Raw genomic sequence first — 18,949 nt, forward strand, 5'->3', positions numbered from 1 at the left:
GAACAATGTTCCCTCCAAAAATGCTGTATAATAAACAAAGTTTGAGTGGCCTTTGTGGGGCCTAAGAGGGATATCCCCTAGCTTCAGTTGGTGTGGATTTACATCTATATCTGAAGAGAGATATTGCAGCCTCAGTAGTAATTCCTTGATAATTTCATAACTGGATTACTAGATCATGCCCAATTATTGTTTATTTAACTGTTCTGATCATTTTTAGAAGGAAGAGAGTTAAGAGAAATTGGAAACAGGTATTACGCCCACCTGCCCAACCCATTATTCACAATGTCTGTAAACTGACACTTGCACTCGTATTCCAGAAAGATTATGACCATTTTTAAATATTATAGAGTCACTGTTTTAAAAACAATACATTCCTCCAAGTCATTTGGCTGAAAACATACATTATCCAAGACAAGATACATAGTTGAATTAATACTAAGTCCAAATCAGTGGTGGGATTAATTTTTTTTTTTACTATGGGTGGCCGTGGCTGGGTGGGCATAGTTGGGTGGGTGTGGCCATGTGACTGGGTGGGCATGGCTTTTTTTGCTTTTTTTCAGCCACCCCCCAAACCATTTTTTGGGCCTTCTGGGCCTCAGAGGAGACTCTAAGGGGGTGTTTTTGCTCCCAGAAGGCTCCTCTGGGGCTCAGGAAGAAAAGAAAACATTATGGGAGGGGCACGCAGCACCCTTCCATGCTCTGTTTTGGGATCTTCCTGGCCTCAGAAGAGTTTCAGGAGGACATTTTTGCTCCCAGAAGGCTCCTCTGGGACTCAGGAAGAAAAAAAATGGAGGGGAGGACTGAGCCCCTCCCTCCATTTTTTGCCTTCCTGAGCCTCAGCAAGGGGAATCCCAGCACATCTGATAGTATGAACAGCTCATTGTTGGGAGGGGGAAAAAAAGAAATACCTTAAGGGGCGAGCGTCAGGTGGGCAGGGTAAGCGAGCATCAGGCGAGCAGAGCAAGTGAGCCAGTGGCGACTGGGTGACCAGATTGAGGGCGTGGCCAGCCAGAACTTACTACTGGTTCGGCGACTCATGCCATATCCTTGCTACTGTGCAAACCAGCTGAATACCACCACTGGTCCAAATCCTTACTATATGAATCCAAACTTTAGATACTACGCCATCTTATCTCTTCTATTGGCTAAATCAGTTCATTTATTTTTACATCTGTTATTTGTACCTATTTTACTGTTATACTCCTGCCAACTTACCTTAGTTGTCCAAATTACATGTTATGTGCTGTGTTATGCAAACAGACTTCTGTTTGCATATTGAGATTTTCTTTTTTCCTTCTTTGCTCGAAACCCCTATGATTTCTCTGAAAGAATCACCGAATTGCCAGAACAATTTTGGAAAATAGAAAATGAAGTACTTCTTTTATCGGCAAATGCCAAAGTTGGATACAAACCCAAAAGTACTTCAATTAATATTTGAGTTTCAGTTTCATTTCCATAACCTGAATACTTTTTAACCACACAATGTTGGGATAGCTTATCTCCTGAATTATTAATTTTAGGCAAATTTCAGCCAGTTGCACTGCGTATATTTAAACGCAAAGAAAATTTCTTAACATTTGTAAAAGTCAGATGTGTCAAAAAAAAAAAAGAATTTCTAAGAACAGTGAATGTATGGGTATTGATGCCTGTGGTTTGTGAAAAGGCAAGGCATTCCAGATATTTTAAACGTTTTCATTTCATTCTGAGAAAAATAATGCCTATTGCTGCACTTGAATTTTTGCATTTTTGGCAAAATGCTGATCATGACAGATCTAGTATTAAAAGTTTGCCAGTTATTACCAACAAGTAAGAAGTGAATGCAATTTGCCTTCTCTATTTCCAACTTTCTCGGACTATGGCAATACTCACAATCTTCCCCTGAGTAGCCAATTACGATGTCTGGCTCCATGGCAATCCCATAATCATTTAAAGCTTGTACTTTGATCTCGTATGGTGTATAGATAGGTGTTGGCGCGACGGTATACTGACTGACATCACCCCTTACAGTTCGGTTGTTCCAACTCTCCCTTGTGTCTCTTCTTCTCCACTTCACAATGTATTTGAGATTGGGGCCATACACTTGAGTTGCGTTTAATGGCTAGAGAACAAAAGAAAGAAGACAATTATGGCTTAGAATATCAGGGGTATATTCCTGTCTACTGTATCTCTTCTATGACTGTTGGAGATTCAGCACCACAACAGATCTAAAAACAAACAGGTTCACCTGAAATGCAAAAGAAATTAGGCAAAATTTGGCTGATTTGCCAAATTGGAATTCACTGGACCACAAGCAAGAACACAGCTGACATAACCTGCAAATGTTTGGGTCAAATATTGGGTTAAAAGGCTTCACATATAAAAAGTTAGAAAGTTACATATAAAATAAAGTAATAAATAAAGTACAATTGCATTAAAAAGAGCATACACAAAGAAAAATGGTTTATTTTAGATACAAATTAAGGCTTGCCTTTTATTTTTCCTTTTATGTTTTAGTAGTGATATAAATCTTTTATAGTGCTTTAATATTCAATACCACACTATTAGTCTTAAGATTATAAATCTGTTGGACATTATTTGGAGTCATTGTGGAAAGACAACAAATTGCAGCAGCAAAGGAAGAATTCAATAGCCACATTAATGATCAATGGTCAGAATTTACAACAGGGCTATGGAGCTAGAAGAAGAAGAAAATGTCCAGAATCTTTTCCAGTTGTGACTATTTTCACCTCCAGGAGTAGGTCTATGTTATAAAGCATATAAAGCCCTGGAACAGTATATATTTGATGCTCCTTTGTGCCATTGTTCTTTGTAATATGTTCTAATACCACACTTTGTAGAAAAACCTTGGAATGATGATGACTTATGGTACAAATATACATGTTATAAACAAGTAACTTCTCTCAGGATAACTCACCGTCCATGATATAACCATATTATTTTTTGCTGTTCCTGATCCTTTAACTCCTGAAGGATTAAATTCAGGGCCTGAAATAAAGGTAAATACTGAGCAAACAATAACATTTGTCTCTATCTTTTTAAGCAATACCCCACTGTTTATAGACAGAAAATCTGGAATACAATGCTGATACATTTACGAGACCCACATATTTTAAATTAGACATTTAAATTGATTTAAATCAATTAGACAGTTAGGCAACCATTTCTGCTACTACAGTGATGATAGCCATTATCTCCAGGTATTTAATAATTTGAAAGTGGAATACAGTACAAAATGGGGGCAATTTGACAAAGAAAATCTATCTGTATTATTTGAGCTTTTAAATATTTTATTGTTTCAAATCCTAAATCTCAAAATCCAAGTGTTCACTTGATGATAGTATAATCTGAAAACTGATCAGCAGAAAAATAGTTGGTAATGTCAGGATTCCAGCGATTGCTTTGACAGGTAGACTGCTGAATCTGTCAGAATAATTTCATACATTAGTTTTCAGTTATACAGCAAAAAAAGCCTTCTATGTACTTGTAAGAATGGAATAGTATAATATATTTGCAAGTACACCTCTTTCTCAGGAGTATTTGCCACTTGTGGCATCTGTCCATGTTTGTGTCTGCATTCTCATTGCAGACTTTTTTCAAGCTTTCTTTTCATTTTAAGGGTATACATGAATTCAAGCCAGTTAGCACTTACGTGCCCCATTTGTATGGTAACGTTCAGAAGGCAGACTGGGATAACTGCTTCCTACATCATTCACAGCTATTACTCGGAACTGATAGTTGACATATGGTGCAAGGCGCAAGATGGCGGAGTTCACATTTCCTGGGTAACGGGAATGGTTATGCCAAGTTCCAGGTTGGAATTTATCCTCCTCAAATTCCACAATATAATCTAGAAGACAGAAATGTGGGATCCCCTAATTTGCGATGTAATTACTGGTAAGCAGGCTTACCGTGAAATACAAACAATGAACAAACCATGGATGGTATCATTTCACTCACCCGTGATTGGGCTGTTGTTGTCATCACCAGGAATCCAAGTTAACCTCACACTCCTTTCAGCAAGGTCTGTTAGTTCAAGGTCACGGGGACGTTCTGGACGTGCTATCAGCAAAACAATATGCAAAATATAGGTTTCCCTAATGAATAGTGAAGGTCCCAGTCCTTTTAGGCTTTCCATTAAAGTTCATATCTCTATGTTGTATATGGTAACAAGGTCAAGTTTAAACTTGTCACAGAAAAAGATGGGAATTGGATATTAAAACAAGTGGTACTACTTCAGACTGATACTAAATTATTAAAGTATAGAATTCTGTCCCACACAAAAAGTAGTCTGAGTAGAAAATTCTCCAGGATATGCTACTTTTTTTTCCCCTTTGCAGGGATAATTTTTAGGGGAGTACTGCAAAATGGCATCTACCTGGTAACCTTGAAATAGCACACTCTATTATTTGTTTTAAATTTTATATACCTCTGTGGCATGAATAAATGAGGCTGAAGGCTCTCTACCATCAGAGTAAGGATTTTAGAACCAATTGTTTAGAGAGAGTTTTAGATTTTAGAGAAATAATAAGTAAGAATATTTAGTGATTGTTACTCTGATTCATGGAAGTACAGAAGAAAATTGTAAAAAACACTGTACTGTTCTAGCATCGTTTGTGGTCTGCCCATATGGATGTGTTGCATTTTTTTTATCAACAGTATAGAGATGTAGAAAACATTTTGAATTAAAACTGTTTCAAATTTAAAACATCCCACTTTTTAAAAAAATCCCAAACAGGATGTTTTAAGCATTTTGGAGTTGTTTTTGAATTTGAAACACTTGATGTTTTGAGTCTGAGTGGCTCAAAATTTGAAACACGTTCAAAATGTGGCATGTTCCAACTGCAAAATAGTCTGAATTTGAAAATGTTAAAGTAAATGCAAACATTCATACAGGGAGGAGAAGAAAATCCTTGTCAATATCAGAATTGGGCATTTGTCCTAGTAGCCTATACTAAGCTGTAGTTTAATGACTCCTAGTAGTAGATTCATTTACTTTTACACTCTATGCAACAAGCTGTAAAACAGAATTCCAGATGTTTTCCTATTTCCCAATTATGACTACTGCTGATGGATGAGTAGCCCAACACAGTTATACTTTCAGTACAACTCTAATTAAAGTTATTTTGATGACTAAGCAGCAACAAAAGAAAAAAAGAGATTGATGGATTAGTACTGATTACCTGGGGGTGGGGTCATACGGTTAACAGAAGAAGGAGCTGCAAAGTAAGATATTAGCCATTTAGAGAGTTAGGATCAATAGTTAAACATAAGTAATTGAAGAATTATAGTTTAGCTTTTAAACCATGGGTGAACAAGCTGCAATCAAAGTTCATTCATTTGGTTGACAGAAAACAGATTGCGGGTTTCCTGTGGCACAAAACCAAGCCACCTGGCCTCTAACCAGTAGCAGATCATCAGATTATCTGTCTGGTGGGATAACATATCTTATATCCTTCTGATAATGAGAGTGAGAACTCAACAATATGTGCTGAATTGCTGAAAGGGATAAGGATGAGGAAGGGAGAGAGATGAACTATATGTACTCCTTTGGTATAAGCCAGTTTATGTAAAAGGATACACGTCCAATAAATGTGCATGCACATCTCCAATCCCTTGTACAAAGACAAAGAGTTGTACAAAAAAAAAATCTCGTACAAAGACAAAAGGATGACTAACCCATATTTTAAATCAAGTTTTAAATTGAACTAGTGCTTTGAAGAGATTCCTAAACATATTTAAATTATTTTTGCATCTCTTCCCTACCTTACAGAGAAGACTAAAATACAAAGGAACTACTGTGTTTAATCAGCTCTGGGACACACCTTCGCTTTTCACCATTAGGACTCATAATTATTGTGTACAAGCAAGATTATTTTAAATCAGTAAATAATGAAAATAAGTCAGCCAGTTGAACATGGTTAATAGAATATTACATTTTTAAAGAATTAAGATTGTTTCTTTTTTTTTTTTGCTGTGTATTCCATTTTCTATAATTGAGAGAAACAAGTTATAACTTTTGCCTAAATAAGTTGTCTATGATACTTAGAATGTACACCAAATTCAAGAAAATTGAAAGGAAGACTTACCAAGTACAGTGAGATGGGCTCTGGCAGTATCCTTGTCTAGTTCAGTGCTAGCCACACAGGTATAATATCCTTGATCTTTTTCTGATACTCCATGTATAGTCAAACCATCTTCTTCCTTCTTCATCCTTTTCAGTGCAGAAGCATTACAAGTAAAAACATTATGGAAACACATCTCTCTTAGAAAAACATGAATGACAGCTACTGATGTGCCTATTACTGTATACTTTTGTAAAAACGAGATAGAAATTAAATAATATCCTATAACATATTACAAATTGGGTTTTTTTGAGCCAAGAAAAGTATTATAAAATTAGAAAAACAAAATAATTAACTTTAAATTATTTTATTTTCTTATCAGTGAAGGATGTGCATCTCAAGTTGATTTATTTAAAAATATGGTTTGAACAAAATCCTCGAGGATCTCCAATTTTGATTTCACTGGATGTCTATCAGCTATTTGTTGAGAAGGTTTTAATACTTCGCTGAAACTGTACTCCTATCTGAACTGATTTGCAGAGGGCTAAACAATGGCACATTCAAGGTGAAATATAATGTATCTACAAGTGAGAATTAAATTGTCTATTTTTTTTTCTCATTTGGGAAACTGAGCACTTATTTTTATAACTATTTTAAAGCTAACAGGTTTTGTGCATTTTTAGCTCAAATGATGGAAAATCACACTTTATTTTGGAAATTTCATCTCTGAAATTTTACAGTGTGATTGGAGGTCAATGTTTTGAAAGACATCAAGGATGCAGGATGCAACTCCAGAATCACTAATGGTATAACATTGCAAAAAAATCATCTTTGGGAAACATTTTGGGAGACATTTTGGCAGCCTCTGAGAAAAGGTTTAAAATTATGATTTATATGTATATATTATTTTTTAAAGTTTATGATTTAAAAGTTAGCATGTTTAACTCATAGGCACATATACGAGTTAATGTGCATGCACATACCCATATAATGTGCGTGCACATACCCATACAAAGGGTTTAATTTAGTTTATTTTGGTGTTTTTGTAGACATTAATTTATAAACTGCTTTTTTGATCAATTTCCAAATGCTGCTATGCCTGGAATACTAAACAGAGACATACCTAATAGAAGGAATCTTCTATTAATTAATTATGTTGGTATGTTTTCTGAGATTATTTTTATGATCTGAAAACAGTATTAGCTTGATAAATAAAAGCTCATTAACTTTAATCAAGGAAATTGAACTTCTGAGAATTTAAAAAGGAAAGTGTTATTTAATTTTTTATCAAGTAGATAACTTTTTTTAAAAAAAAAAATGATTTAGTTTTAAAGCTACAAACCAACAAGCTCAGTCTAGAAAACATATTGTACTGTTTTGGAGAGAAATATATACATTCTCCATTTTAAATGACTAAGATAAAATTGAAGGCATCAAAAATGTAGTATTAAAAAAGAATTACACAAATATTGTTTTTTCAGAAGTGATGTTTTTAAATGAGCAAGTAAAAAATCAGTAACTTCTGGTGAAAAGAAATCATTAATTTTAGAACATAATTTTTAATAAGAGATATCAAACATTTTTTTCAGTTTTTTATTGCTCCTTCTATTTCTGCATACAAAACATGGCTTTTGCTATTACAACTTTTTCCATCATCAATTTACTCCTCTTCCAAATAGCAATAGATGTAATTCTCACAATCAAAATGGGAAAATTCTGTAATAATTACTTGTATCCTAGAGTAGCTGAATAGGCTAAAATTTTAAGAAATATATCATCTAATAAAAGAAAGATGAAACTGACCTGTTTCCAAAGTAGACAGGAATATCATCTTTAAGCCAGGTAACTGTAAGCCGTAATGTGGGGTCATGTCTTGTCTGGCATACTAAGTGAATTGTGGAACCTTTCTTTGGTATAGCATCTTTGGGACCCTCTATGATCCTTGTGGGATCTGCAAAGAGTTAGATAGTAGTCTAGGATTATTAGTGAACTATTTAATTTATCTGAAGTCCTCAAGCTAGTCTCTTCAAGATGTTTGAAGGGAATGGAGTTAGGGGAGTCTAGTTTAAGCACTAGGAAATAGAATCTAATAAAAGAATGTAACACGGACAGATTGTCTACTATTGCTTTATTCATCAAGGAATAAGTGATGATAAATCTCTCTGTTTCTATCGTTTATTTTTTTCCTGATATTTATCCACTGTTAAGTCTTGCAATCCTTGTACTCACCAGACACATTTTAATGCATACCCTAGTACTTTGGAGGTGTAATTCAGCTCAAAATATTCAGCCCCACAGATGGCAATAAGTTTTACCCCAAATTGGTATGACAAGGACACAACCAATATGTAACTAATCTTTCTGATAAATCATCAAGAATTCTTTGTTGTTGCATAATCCTTCTCTGCAGTTCACAGCATCTGCTCAAAAAATGTTCAGTGGTGCAGTGTAAATACGGCACTCATTCAGTTCACTCCTTTTGGTTTGTTTCCCTTTATTCAGTGTTTGAACCACTTTCATCTTTCTTTATACACTGCTCAAAAAAATAAAGGGAACACTTAAACAACACAATGTAACTCCAAGTCAATCACACTTCTGTGAAATCAAACTGTCCACTTAGGTAGCAACACTGACTGACAATCAATTTCACATACTGTTGTGCAAATGGAATAGACAACAGGTGGAAAGCATAGGCAGTTAGCAAGACATCCCCAATAAAGGAGTGGCTCTGCAGGTGGTGACCACACACCACTTCTCAGTTCCTATGCTTTCTGGCTGATGGTTTGGTCACTTTTGAATGCTGGCGGTGCTTTCACTCTAGTGGTAGCATGAGACAGAGTCTACAACCCACACAAGTGGCTCAGGTAGTGCAGCTCATCCAGGATGGCACATCAATGCGAGCTGTGGCAAGAAGGTTTGCTGTGTCTGCGAGCAGGTTTGCTGTGTCTGTAGTGTCCAGAGCAGGGAGGCACTACCAGGAGACAGGTCAGTACATCAGGAGATGTGGAGGAGGCTGTAGGAGGACAACAACCTAGCATCAGAACCGCTACCTCCGCCTTTGTGCAAGGAGGGACAGGAGGAACACTGCCAGAGCCCTGCAAAATGACCTCCAGCAGGCCACAAATGTGCATGTGGCTGCTCAAACAGTCAGAAACAGACTCCATGAGGGTAGTATGGGGCCCGACGTCCACAGGTTTAGTCCAGGTGTGGGAGGAGATCCCTCAGGAGACCATCCACCACCTCATCAGGAGCATGCCCAGGCATTGTAGGGAGGTCATACAGGCACGTGGAGGCCACACACACTACTGAGCCTCATTTTGACTTGTTTTAAGGACATTACATCAAAGTTTGATCAGCCTGTAGTGTTTTTTCCACTTTAATTTTGAATGTAACTCCGAATCCAGACCTCCATGGGTTGCTAAATTTGATTTCCATTGATAAATTTTGTGTGATTTTGTTGTCAGCACATTCAACTATGTAATGAACAAAGTATTTAACAAGAATATTTCATTCATTCAGATCTAGGATGTTTTATTTTTGTGTTCCCTTTATTTTTTTGAGCAGTGTATTTTCCTGCTGCTTTTTCCTTTTCTGAATTTCTTTTATTGTCTCATGGGCATCAATAAACTGGATAATGCAACAAGACTGAATGACAGGTTCCTCTTCGAGTTGAAGCTTCTGCAATTTCTATCTCTGTTGTCAAGCTCAAGATAAATAGAATGGAAATTGTATTTGCTTGCAGGGTATTAGGACATCTTTTGCAAGTTTGAGGTTCTTTGGTCTAATGTTGAACACGTAGCAAAGGTTTACAGAACCTACCATTGAAGAAGTCCATTTAACTGTAATTTAATGTTTCTATTCTTTCTAATTGCCAAGATAAGCTTCACTAAAACATCACACCTTCTTTATGAATAGGATATATGCTATGTTTGGAAACCACATCTCTCTCCAATATTTGGAAAATACCTGTGGTTTGCTGAAGCAGAAGCCACCTTACCTTTTATTTCCAAACGAACCTGGTTCTGTGCTTTGCCCAGAAGATTGGTAGCCACACAGGTGTAAGTTCCCTGGTCTTCTTTCCGAGCCCTGATGATTTCTAACGTTCCATTTTCATGTGCTTTATAGTTGCCACCATGCAGTGTACTTCCCTGGCCGTTCTTAAACCTCATGAAACAAGAATAAATTATTTTAAATATTCAATATATAAACCACCAAAGTGGGGTGTGTCTGTGTGTCCAACCTGTGCCCACAGTCTGTCTGAAGCCCTGGATGTGGCTTCACAAGATCATAACTTTTAACATTATTATATGATTTATGTACATTAACTATATTATATATTTTATATATGGCCCAAGACAATTCTTCTTCATTCGATGTGGCCCAGACAAGCCAAAACTTTGGACACCCATGCACAAAAGGAATTACTACCTAACCTTCTCCAGGTGGTCTATCGATTTATTTGAAGTATATATAAATCTAGATAAAGTGTATCTACTTTTAATAATGGCTACTTTGTCCTTCCAATGCCATATTGGTAACTTGGATATCTGCTGATTTTTAAAAAAATGTTTCTGTCTTATTTATTAACAGTAATATAATCAATGCAAAAAACAGATATATACTAAAAAGATGCTATGGCTTAATACTAAAATTCTTACCATCGTAATGTGGGAATTGGGGATCCAAAGAATGGACAGTCAAGAAGCGTCCGGTTGTTCTGAATCACTTTAATCAGCTGGTTACGAGGGGCAAGGATCCGAGGAACAACATCTTAAAACAACAAAAATGCATTGTCTGTAGAACCAGTCAGCACTGTTATTTTGCTTTACTGCAAACATTCTATGCTAATGTTTAAATTTTCAGATTTAAGTTTTTGACTGCTTAGATTTTGCCTGAACTTTTCAAATATGAAATATTTCATGATATTTATGAAGATTTTATTTTTAAAAATTATACTTTGATGATTGTGATTTATTGAACGATAGTGTTTTCCCACTATAGTTGGGGAACCTACATGGCTATTCTTACTTGATATATTTTTACACCAAATATTAAAAATTTTCTAGGTAAAGAGCAAACAACTGCAACACCAAAACAAGAAGATGGATTTAAGCTTTCCCTTCAATTCTTCTTCTCACAATAATGATCTTTTACCTATTTCATCTAAACTTACTCATTTCTACAGTCAGAAAAATTCCAAATTTTAAGTTCTTATCTTCATATGCGCACAATTAAATTCCTTCCAAACTTTTTTTAGATTGGATGGTAATGAAACAGTCCTGCATAAGAATGGATAAACCTGTGTATTTGGCAAGTCAGATTAAGAGGGAAAGCAGTCTTTAACTGAATAGAGAGACATGGACATATATATATAAAAAAACAGGAGAATTTAGGCTTACTTTATAAGGGAAATAAAAAGACACTTAGGTTTAACAGCTCCCTAGGGAGATGACTCATTAATCCAAACCAAAGATAGGACCAATTGTCTACCAAAGACAATTCTAAAAGGAAGAATCTACTTTAAAATAAAATAAAACCTCTGACTGTAGTTGGAATCTCTACTGCTATCTAATTAAGTTTGAGATCATATGCTACGTACAGTATAAAAGGGTCTTTGATATATTTTCTATCTAGAAAAATTTCAAGGGCATAGTAAAAAAAAATCCTAGCAGTATCCCAGATGGGACTAGGAAGACTGGATTGGGATGGTTTAGTTTATTATTATTCTGCAATTTTGGCTTTTTATGATATCTTCATTCAAAATTGAAATGAAAATGATTAAGACTTTGTGCATTATAATCTATGGCATTTTACACACACACACACACACACACACACACACACACACACACAATAAGACAACAATTTTTTAACTAAGGTACTTCAAATGGGCTAACTTAAAGAATGTGTAAAACTCCAGGACCCAGATTCCTGGAGTTGAAATTGGAAAATTTTATTTTAAAAAATTATGATATAAAAATTATTATAAATCAGTTTATGGCATGATACAAAACATCATAAAACATCAGGTGTTGATGTTTGACTGTGCTACGAAGTTCAACATGGACTATTTCCAAGCAGAAACATCTCTGTATATATTTCCTCTGAAAGAAATATCAATGAAATTTTATTTATTTATTTATTGTTATTTGCCAATGGCTTACAAGATAATAGGTGTAAGTAAAAACATAGCTACGAACACATGGATACATATAAGAAAAATAAAAAAATTATAAAAGAAACAATAGGACAGGGACGGTAGGCATGATTGGTGCGCTTATGCACGCCCCCCCTACAGACGTCTTAGGAAAGGGGTGAGGTTAATAGTAGACAGTCTAAGGTTAAAGTTTTTGGGGTTTGGGGAAAAAGCCACAGAGTCAGGTAGAGTAATCCAGACATTGACTGTCTGGATTACTGTTGCTGAAGTCGTATTTCCTGCAATCAAGTTTGGTGCGATTAACCTTGAGTTTGTATCTATTGTTTGCTCTAGTGTTGTTATGGTTGAAGCTGAAGTATTCATTGACAGGTAGGATATTGCAATGTATGATTTTATATACTATACTTAGATCAGACTGAAGGCGGCGTAGTTCTAGGTTTTCTAGGTCTAGAATTTCAAGTCTGGTGGCATAAGATATTCTGCAACAAGTAGCGGAGTGGAGAACTCTTCTTGTGAAATATTTCTGGACTTTCTCAATTGTGTTAATATCAGATACGTAATGTGGGTTCCAGACTGATGAGCTGCATTTGAATATTGGTCTAGCAAATGTTTTGTATGGTCTAGTTATTAGTATAATATTACCAGAGAAAAAGCTATGTAAGATTAGGTTAACAACTCTTAACGCCTTTTTGGCTATGTAGTTACAGTGGGCTCTAGCACTTAGGTCATTTGAGATGAGTACTCCAAGATCCTTGACAGAGTTTGGATCATCAACATGGTCTTGACTATTCAGCCAGTATTTTATTTTCTGATTTTTTTTTGCCAATATGTAGGACAGAGCATTTATTTGTTGAGATTTGAAGTTGCCATTTGTTTGACCATTCTGATACATAGTCAAGGTCTTTTTGAAAGGTAGCAGTATTGTCTGTGATGTTGAATAGCTTTACATCATCAGTGAAGAGAATGCAGTTACTCTTGATATGATCACAGAGGTCATTTGTGTAGAGTATGAAAAGAGTTGGTCCTAGAACACTGCCTTGGGGGGACACCACTGTTGACAATTTTGACCATTTGCTGTCTGTTTGACAGGAATGCTTCTATCCAGTTACGCAGGTGTCCAGAGATACTGTAAGATTTTAGTTTTTGGAGTAGTTTGCTGTGTACCACTGAATCAAAGTCTTTACAGAAGTCTATGTAGATTGTGTCTACTGCTTTGCCCTGATCAAGTTGTGTAGTCCATATGTTTTTGCAGTGTAAGAGTTGCAGATTACATGATAGTTTTTTTCCTAAAACCAAATTGTTTATTAGAGAGTAGATTGTTTGTTTCTAAGTGGAGGATGATGGATTGTTTAATAATTGATTCCATGATTTTACAGGTGATGCAGCATAAAGAGATTGGTCTGTAATTTTCAACTAGGCTGGGGTCTCCCTTTTTGAAGATGGGGATGACCATGGCCATAGTTTTGGCAAGGAGTTGGTCCTGAATTTTTTTTCAAAGATTATGCTTAGAGGTTCAGCTATGGCAGTGGGTAGCTTTTTTAAGAAGTAGGCACATATTCCGTCTGGTCCAATAGATAGAGATGGTTTTAGATTGTGCAGTGCTTTTTCAACATTGTCTTCTGTAAAATCGATATGTATTAGATCATTGTAGTTGTCTGTGGTTTGACTAGGAAATACTGGGCATGATCCATTGCTGTTTAACAAATACTGAGCCAAAGAATGTGTTAAAGAGGTTGGCTTTAATGGTGTCGTCGCTGCAGTCTTTACCATTAGGTCCTTTCAGGGGTGGGATGGACCTTGAGTCTTTTAGTTAGTTGTTTATAAAATTGTAGAAAGTGCTGGTGGAATTGATGCATAGAAGGTTTTCTTCTTGTTTAATGTGATAATTAGTGCATTCAGTTTTTATCTGGTGGCATAAATTTTTGTATTGGCTTTTGAAGTTGGCAACGTGACCAGATTTGTTTTTCCACCAAAGTGATTTCTTTTTGGATTGAAGCTTCCTTATGGGTAATTTGTTTTTTTCTGGTTTTGGGAGTTGTTAATGGTACATATAGTTTGATGACTCTTTTGACATCAAGTAAAAATATGTTGTAATGGTCTTCTACAGTATTGCATCCAGAAAATAGAAATTGCCAATCAAGGGATGAGAGATCATTGTCTATAAGATCATAGTTGCCTTTTTTGAAGTTATAATTGGGGATTCCGTCGTTGTGATGATTTTTGTGTGGACGTATGTTGAGACAAAAGTCAATCATGTTGTGGTCACTGTTGGAAAAGTGTTCTTTAATTTGTATTCCGTAAATTGAATACAAACTATTGCAGAAGATGAGATCGAGACAGTTAAGTCTAGTGTTGGTTACTAGTTGTTCTAGTCCCAGATTTATTACTGCATTGTAGAAGGTTGTACGTATGGGTTCAGTTGTACATTTGTTAAGGGTCCAGTTAATATGAGGTAGATTGAAGTCACCAAGAAAGATAAAACCGTGTGGGCAGGATGCTGCCCATGTTAGTAGTGTATTTAGTTTGTTTGCATGTTCCTGTCATAATCAGGCGCTCTGTAACATAGTAAGAACTGAAATGTGATATTTAAGGACAGTTCACAGATAATGGTCTCAGGAATAGCAAGCTCCTGGGTAATTTGGATGTTTTTTTGATGTAGGGACTTTTTATAGAAGATAGCAACACCACCTCCTCTACGGATTTCACGATCTGATTGATAAACATGATAGTCTCTTACTGTGGTAATGGAATCAGGGAGAGATGCATTGAGCCATGTTTCACAGACAAATATAATGTCGAATTTAGCTGTATTTAGTAAGAGAAGAAATTCAGGTATTTTATTTACAAGGCTTCTTGCATTGAGTAGCTTGCATTTAAGGTCAGTTGTGGTTGGAATAGAGGTAGTTAGGGGTGTGTGTGCCTAGTTTTGAGTGATGTTGGATTGGATAGGGTGGGGTTGGATGCGGAGTTGTGGGTTGTGTGACTTTCTTTTGATGCAATCAGCTCTGTAGTCAATGTATAGGTCCTTTTCTCCATTGTCTAGATGTTTTTTGAGTTCTGCACGGAGTTCACGGGAGCGGATTCTTTGCAGTATGGATGACCCAAGGAGTCTTAGGTTGTCTTTTTTGTTATTATAAAATAATATGTACATGAATTATATTAGGCTATGAAATTCCATAAATCAAAATGCACAAAGATTGATCATTTTGACCTGAATTATGAATGGAGACATTCTGATGTAGATATTGAATTCTGCTCTGATGGTTTTAAACAATTCAATTTCCAGTTCTACTAAATCATAACAAGAACAATTTGATATATGTATATTTTCTTTTCATGTTTGAAAAGCTTTCCTTTTATTTTAAATATTAAATCACCTTGTTGTCCTAAACAACTGTGTATCTAAACAAATTTTCTCATAATCTAATCAGTGGTTGCGATTGTTATTTCAGTAAGCCATGGCATCTTAGCATGGTTTAGCTTTCTTTGCATTCTGAGTTGAGCCATTGTGATATATAGAGCAGAATACAATAGCTCTTTCAACAAACCACCTGACTCATTGCTTAGTAACAACCATAATGGATATTAGTTCTTGGGAAAAAACAAACGATTTAATAAGAAAACAATTGCATTAAAAAAAGGAAATTATTTTAAAGGTTCTTAAAACTAGATGTACTAACATAGGTAAAAAACTGAGAATTTGGCCTGTTCAGTGCTTACCCAACACACTAACAAATGCATTGGCTAACAGATACCCATGTTCATTAGAAGCGTTGCACTGATATACACCACTGCTGCCACTCTGGATGTCCCGAAACATAACAGTATCTCCATTAACTTCACGGCTGGGATTGGGAGCAGAACCTTGGAATCAGACAGACATAAATTAAGAGATATCTTTTATTTCTTTTTGTTATAATTTATATCAAATGAACACCATAAAAGCATCTAAAATTAAGCAATCAATCTCATCTGATGTGAAGAAATAATGGATGGAAGTTCTCTCTTGACCTCGGCATTCCTATTATTAAATATTGAAAATAACAAGCATTTCAAAGTAGCAGTTCCAGTCATGTTGATCTATAGAACACCTTGTTTTTCAATAATTTGATATAAATCTATATATTACATTTCTGTTCAATGTTTATTTCAATATGTCTTTGTTTCTATGGTCTATCACTGAGGGTGTATATCTAAGAAGGAAATATCCATTATATTGACAATAAAACAAATTATCCTGAATTATGTTAGTACAGATAATATACTGGGAAACTTAAGTACAAGCAGGAAAACTCTTATTGTTTCTTTTTACTAACTGCAAGGGGCTCAGTATGAATCAATTTAACTTTAAAATAAAAGGTCTTTCCTTTCATTTTAATTACTTGCAGGTAGCATTAGCAATAGTGTTTATACTTATATTCCACTTCATAGTGCTTTATAGCCCTCTGTAAGTGGTTTACAGAGTCAGCATATTGACCCCAACAATCCGGGTCCTCCTTTTACCAACTTTGGACAGATCGAAGGCCAAGTCAATCTTGAGTTGGTCAGGATCAACTCCTGGCGGAGAGCAGAGTTAGCCTGCAATACTGCATTCTAATCATTGCGCCACCATAGCTCTTTTAGGCAATTAGCCCACAACTTATGATCATAATGGAGCTGGGAATTTCTGTCATAAGTCAGGACAGTCGTAAATTGGGGCACCCACATAATTAACCTGATTTGATTACCTTTTTTTTCAGCACTCATTAAATGAATGTGGCAGTTGTAAAATGAATGCTTCAATTTGTTAAGTGAATCCCATGGTTGTTACAGTCTTCCATTCATTCCAAAAAAGCCAGAAACTAGCAAAAAAACTTTGTGAATCATAGTAATCATATGATTAGGGAATGTGCAAGATGAGCTTATTGCCAAATGTCCAGAATCGAGTTGTAAGTCATTTTTTGGTAGACGTTATTCAGGGGTAGGATTCCACCAGTGTAACAACTGGTTCGGTGATCACACACTTTGTATGCGCACACACGCTTTGTGTGCACGCTCACTAAATGCATGCTCCGTGCCTGTGCTCCACATTTTAAAAAGCTCCAATACTTACCTTCTACTGCAGTCCCTGTGAATAAAACAGCTGAGGCGTGGCAAACCACTCTGCCGCGCAAATCAGCTGTGCTCTAAAAAAATAAAATAAAGCACAGGAAAGAGCAGGGGTGGGTGGGTGGGCCCTCATACTCATCGTAGCAAACTGGTTCGCTGCCAGCTAATCTTCGGAGCAAGGGGTTCACCCGAATCAGTCCGAACCAGTATAAATCCCATCCCTGACTTTATTGTAACTTTGAATGATCTCTAAGTGATCAGTTGTTAAAGAAGGACTACCTATGCTTAGTTTTTGTTTGTTTTGGCTAAATATCCCATGACTATTTCTTTTGATCTCATCCTTAAAGCATCACCCAATTATGCATATATCTCATAATCAATCCAGAGACTCATGACTACTAAACTATTGCAGTCTGTGAGCATTGAATAAGTTCTTATGTAGCTATCTAGAACAGCCACATTTTAGAATGGAGCAGAAAACGTCCATTGTTTATGCAGACAGAAAGGTTCATGTCATTACAGAATTTGGAATGCAGAAATATGGTAAATTTATAAGGGAAAGGAAAGATGAAAAGGCAGCACAGGACAGAGATAACTGAGAAAAACAAAACTCAGAACCTCCTAAGAAGACTGAGAATCTATATAGAAATATATAATAATATCAAGACTACAGTAAGTCATGTTTGTATATCAATGTGTGATATGTATGAGGTCTACCTAAAAAAAAGCAAAAAATCTGGTGTAAATGTGATTTAAACATCAATCTCAAAACCCACTTTAACGTCATAATTTAACCTCCAAGAAAACTCAAAGTATAGAACCACAGAAATACTGTCGCATGTTAACATGCCAACGATCAATTATTTTTAATAGCATAAAACAAATAATTTCAGAAATGAAAAATGCAAATAAGCATTGACTAAAGTATAAAGTGAGTTGAATCCTCTGGAACTTGTATTTCACACTTCGTTAGTATCAGCAATCAATTGTTTAAAAATTTGACCTGTCCTTCAAGCAATTATAACTTGAAGCAATAAAAATAGAATTAATCCAGATGGTCATCAGAAGTCAAGAGTGACAGGGAAGGAGGGAGGGAGGAAGGATTATCAGCAGTTATTTGAAAATATCTTTATCTTCCTTCTAACAATAATGAAGTCAAGAAACATGGAAGATATAAATCTTTCAAGTAATTAGATTCTATTTTTGCTTACTTTCTAGAAGTTCTCCGTTCACAAGCCACTGGATTGAAGGTTTGGGGTTACCATTGGCACGGCACAGCAGTCTTCCATCTTCACCAGGTGCCAAAATAAGGTTCTCTGGTTCATCCAGCCAATATGGGGAAGCTTTAGAACAAAAGTGATAAATATAAAAAGACACTATGGCTATCATTATAGGGATCCACTGGAGAAAATATGGATATGAAAGAAAGGGAGAAAACTACAGGAAAACTGAAGTGACTACAGGAAGCCAAATTGTGAGTTCTGTATTAAGAAATACTGGAAGATAGATCAATCTTTCAATGAAAGGAAAGTAGGCACAGAAGATGTTTGGAACATAATGAATACAATTGTGTTACAGATGAACTAGTTACACTTTTTATAGCAAATCCCAGTTTAGAGAACACTTTTCTAATGACTGGAGG

At 35.7% G+C, this 18,949-nt stretch overlaps 1 protein-coding gene across 16 annotated transcripts in view; it reads right to left on the reverse strand.

The window, feature by feature from the left end:
• The window catches only part of NFASC (neurofascin), a 167,971-nt gene that overhangs the window by 54,016 nt on the left and 95,006 nt on the right, over positions 1–18,949 (reverse strand). For 9 of the 16 annotated variants that reach the window (XM_087929425.1, XM_087929439.1, XM_087929427.1 and 6 more), the window contains 11 exons: positions 18,519–18,650; positions 15,940–16,083; positions 10,721–10,832; positions 10,060–10,226; positions 7,866–8,013; positions 6,087–6,211; positions 5,181–5,216; positions 3,958–4,059; positions 3,650–3,847; positions 2,915–2,985; positions 1,870–2,098 (listed from right to left, as the gene is read on the reverse strand). In XM_087929425.1, coding sequence (XP_087785551.1) covers positions 1,870–2,098; positions 2,915–2,985; positions 3,650–3,847; positions 3,958–4,059; positions 5,181–5,216; positions 6,087–6,211; positions 7,866–8,013; positions 10,060–10,226; positions 10,721–10,832; positions 15,940–16,083; positions 18,519–18,650 — 1,464 coding nt within the window. Of the gene's footprint in view, positions 1–1,854; positions 2,099–2,914; positions 2,986–3,649; positions 3,848–3,957; positions 4,060–5,180; positions 5,217–6,086; positions 6,212–7,865; positions 8,014–10,059; positions 10,227–10,720; positions 10,833–15,939; positions 16,084–18,518; positions 18,651–18,949 lie in introns of all 16 variants that reach the window. The other 7 variants (XM_087929428.1, XM_087929435.1, XM_087929434.1 and 4 more) reach the window with 2 other exon arrangements.

The sequence above is a fragment of the Pseudonaja textilis genome, chromosome 3 (genome assembly GCF_049901715.1).
Source record: "Pseudonaja textilis isolate UNSWEBS1 chromosome 3, rPseTex1.2, whole genome shotgun sequence".
NCBI classification, from domain to species: Eukaryota; Metazoa; Chordata; class Lepidosauria; order Squamata; family Elapidae; genus Pseudonaja; species Pseudonaja textilis.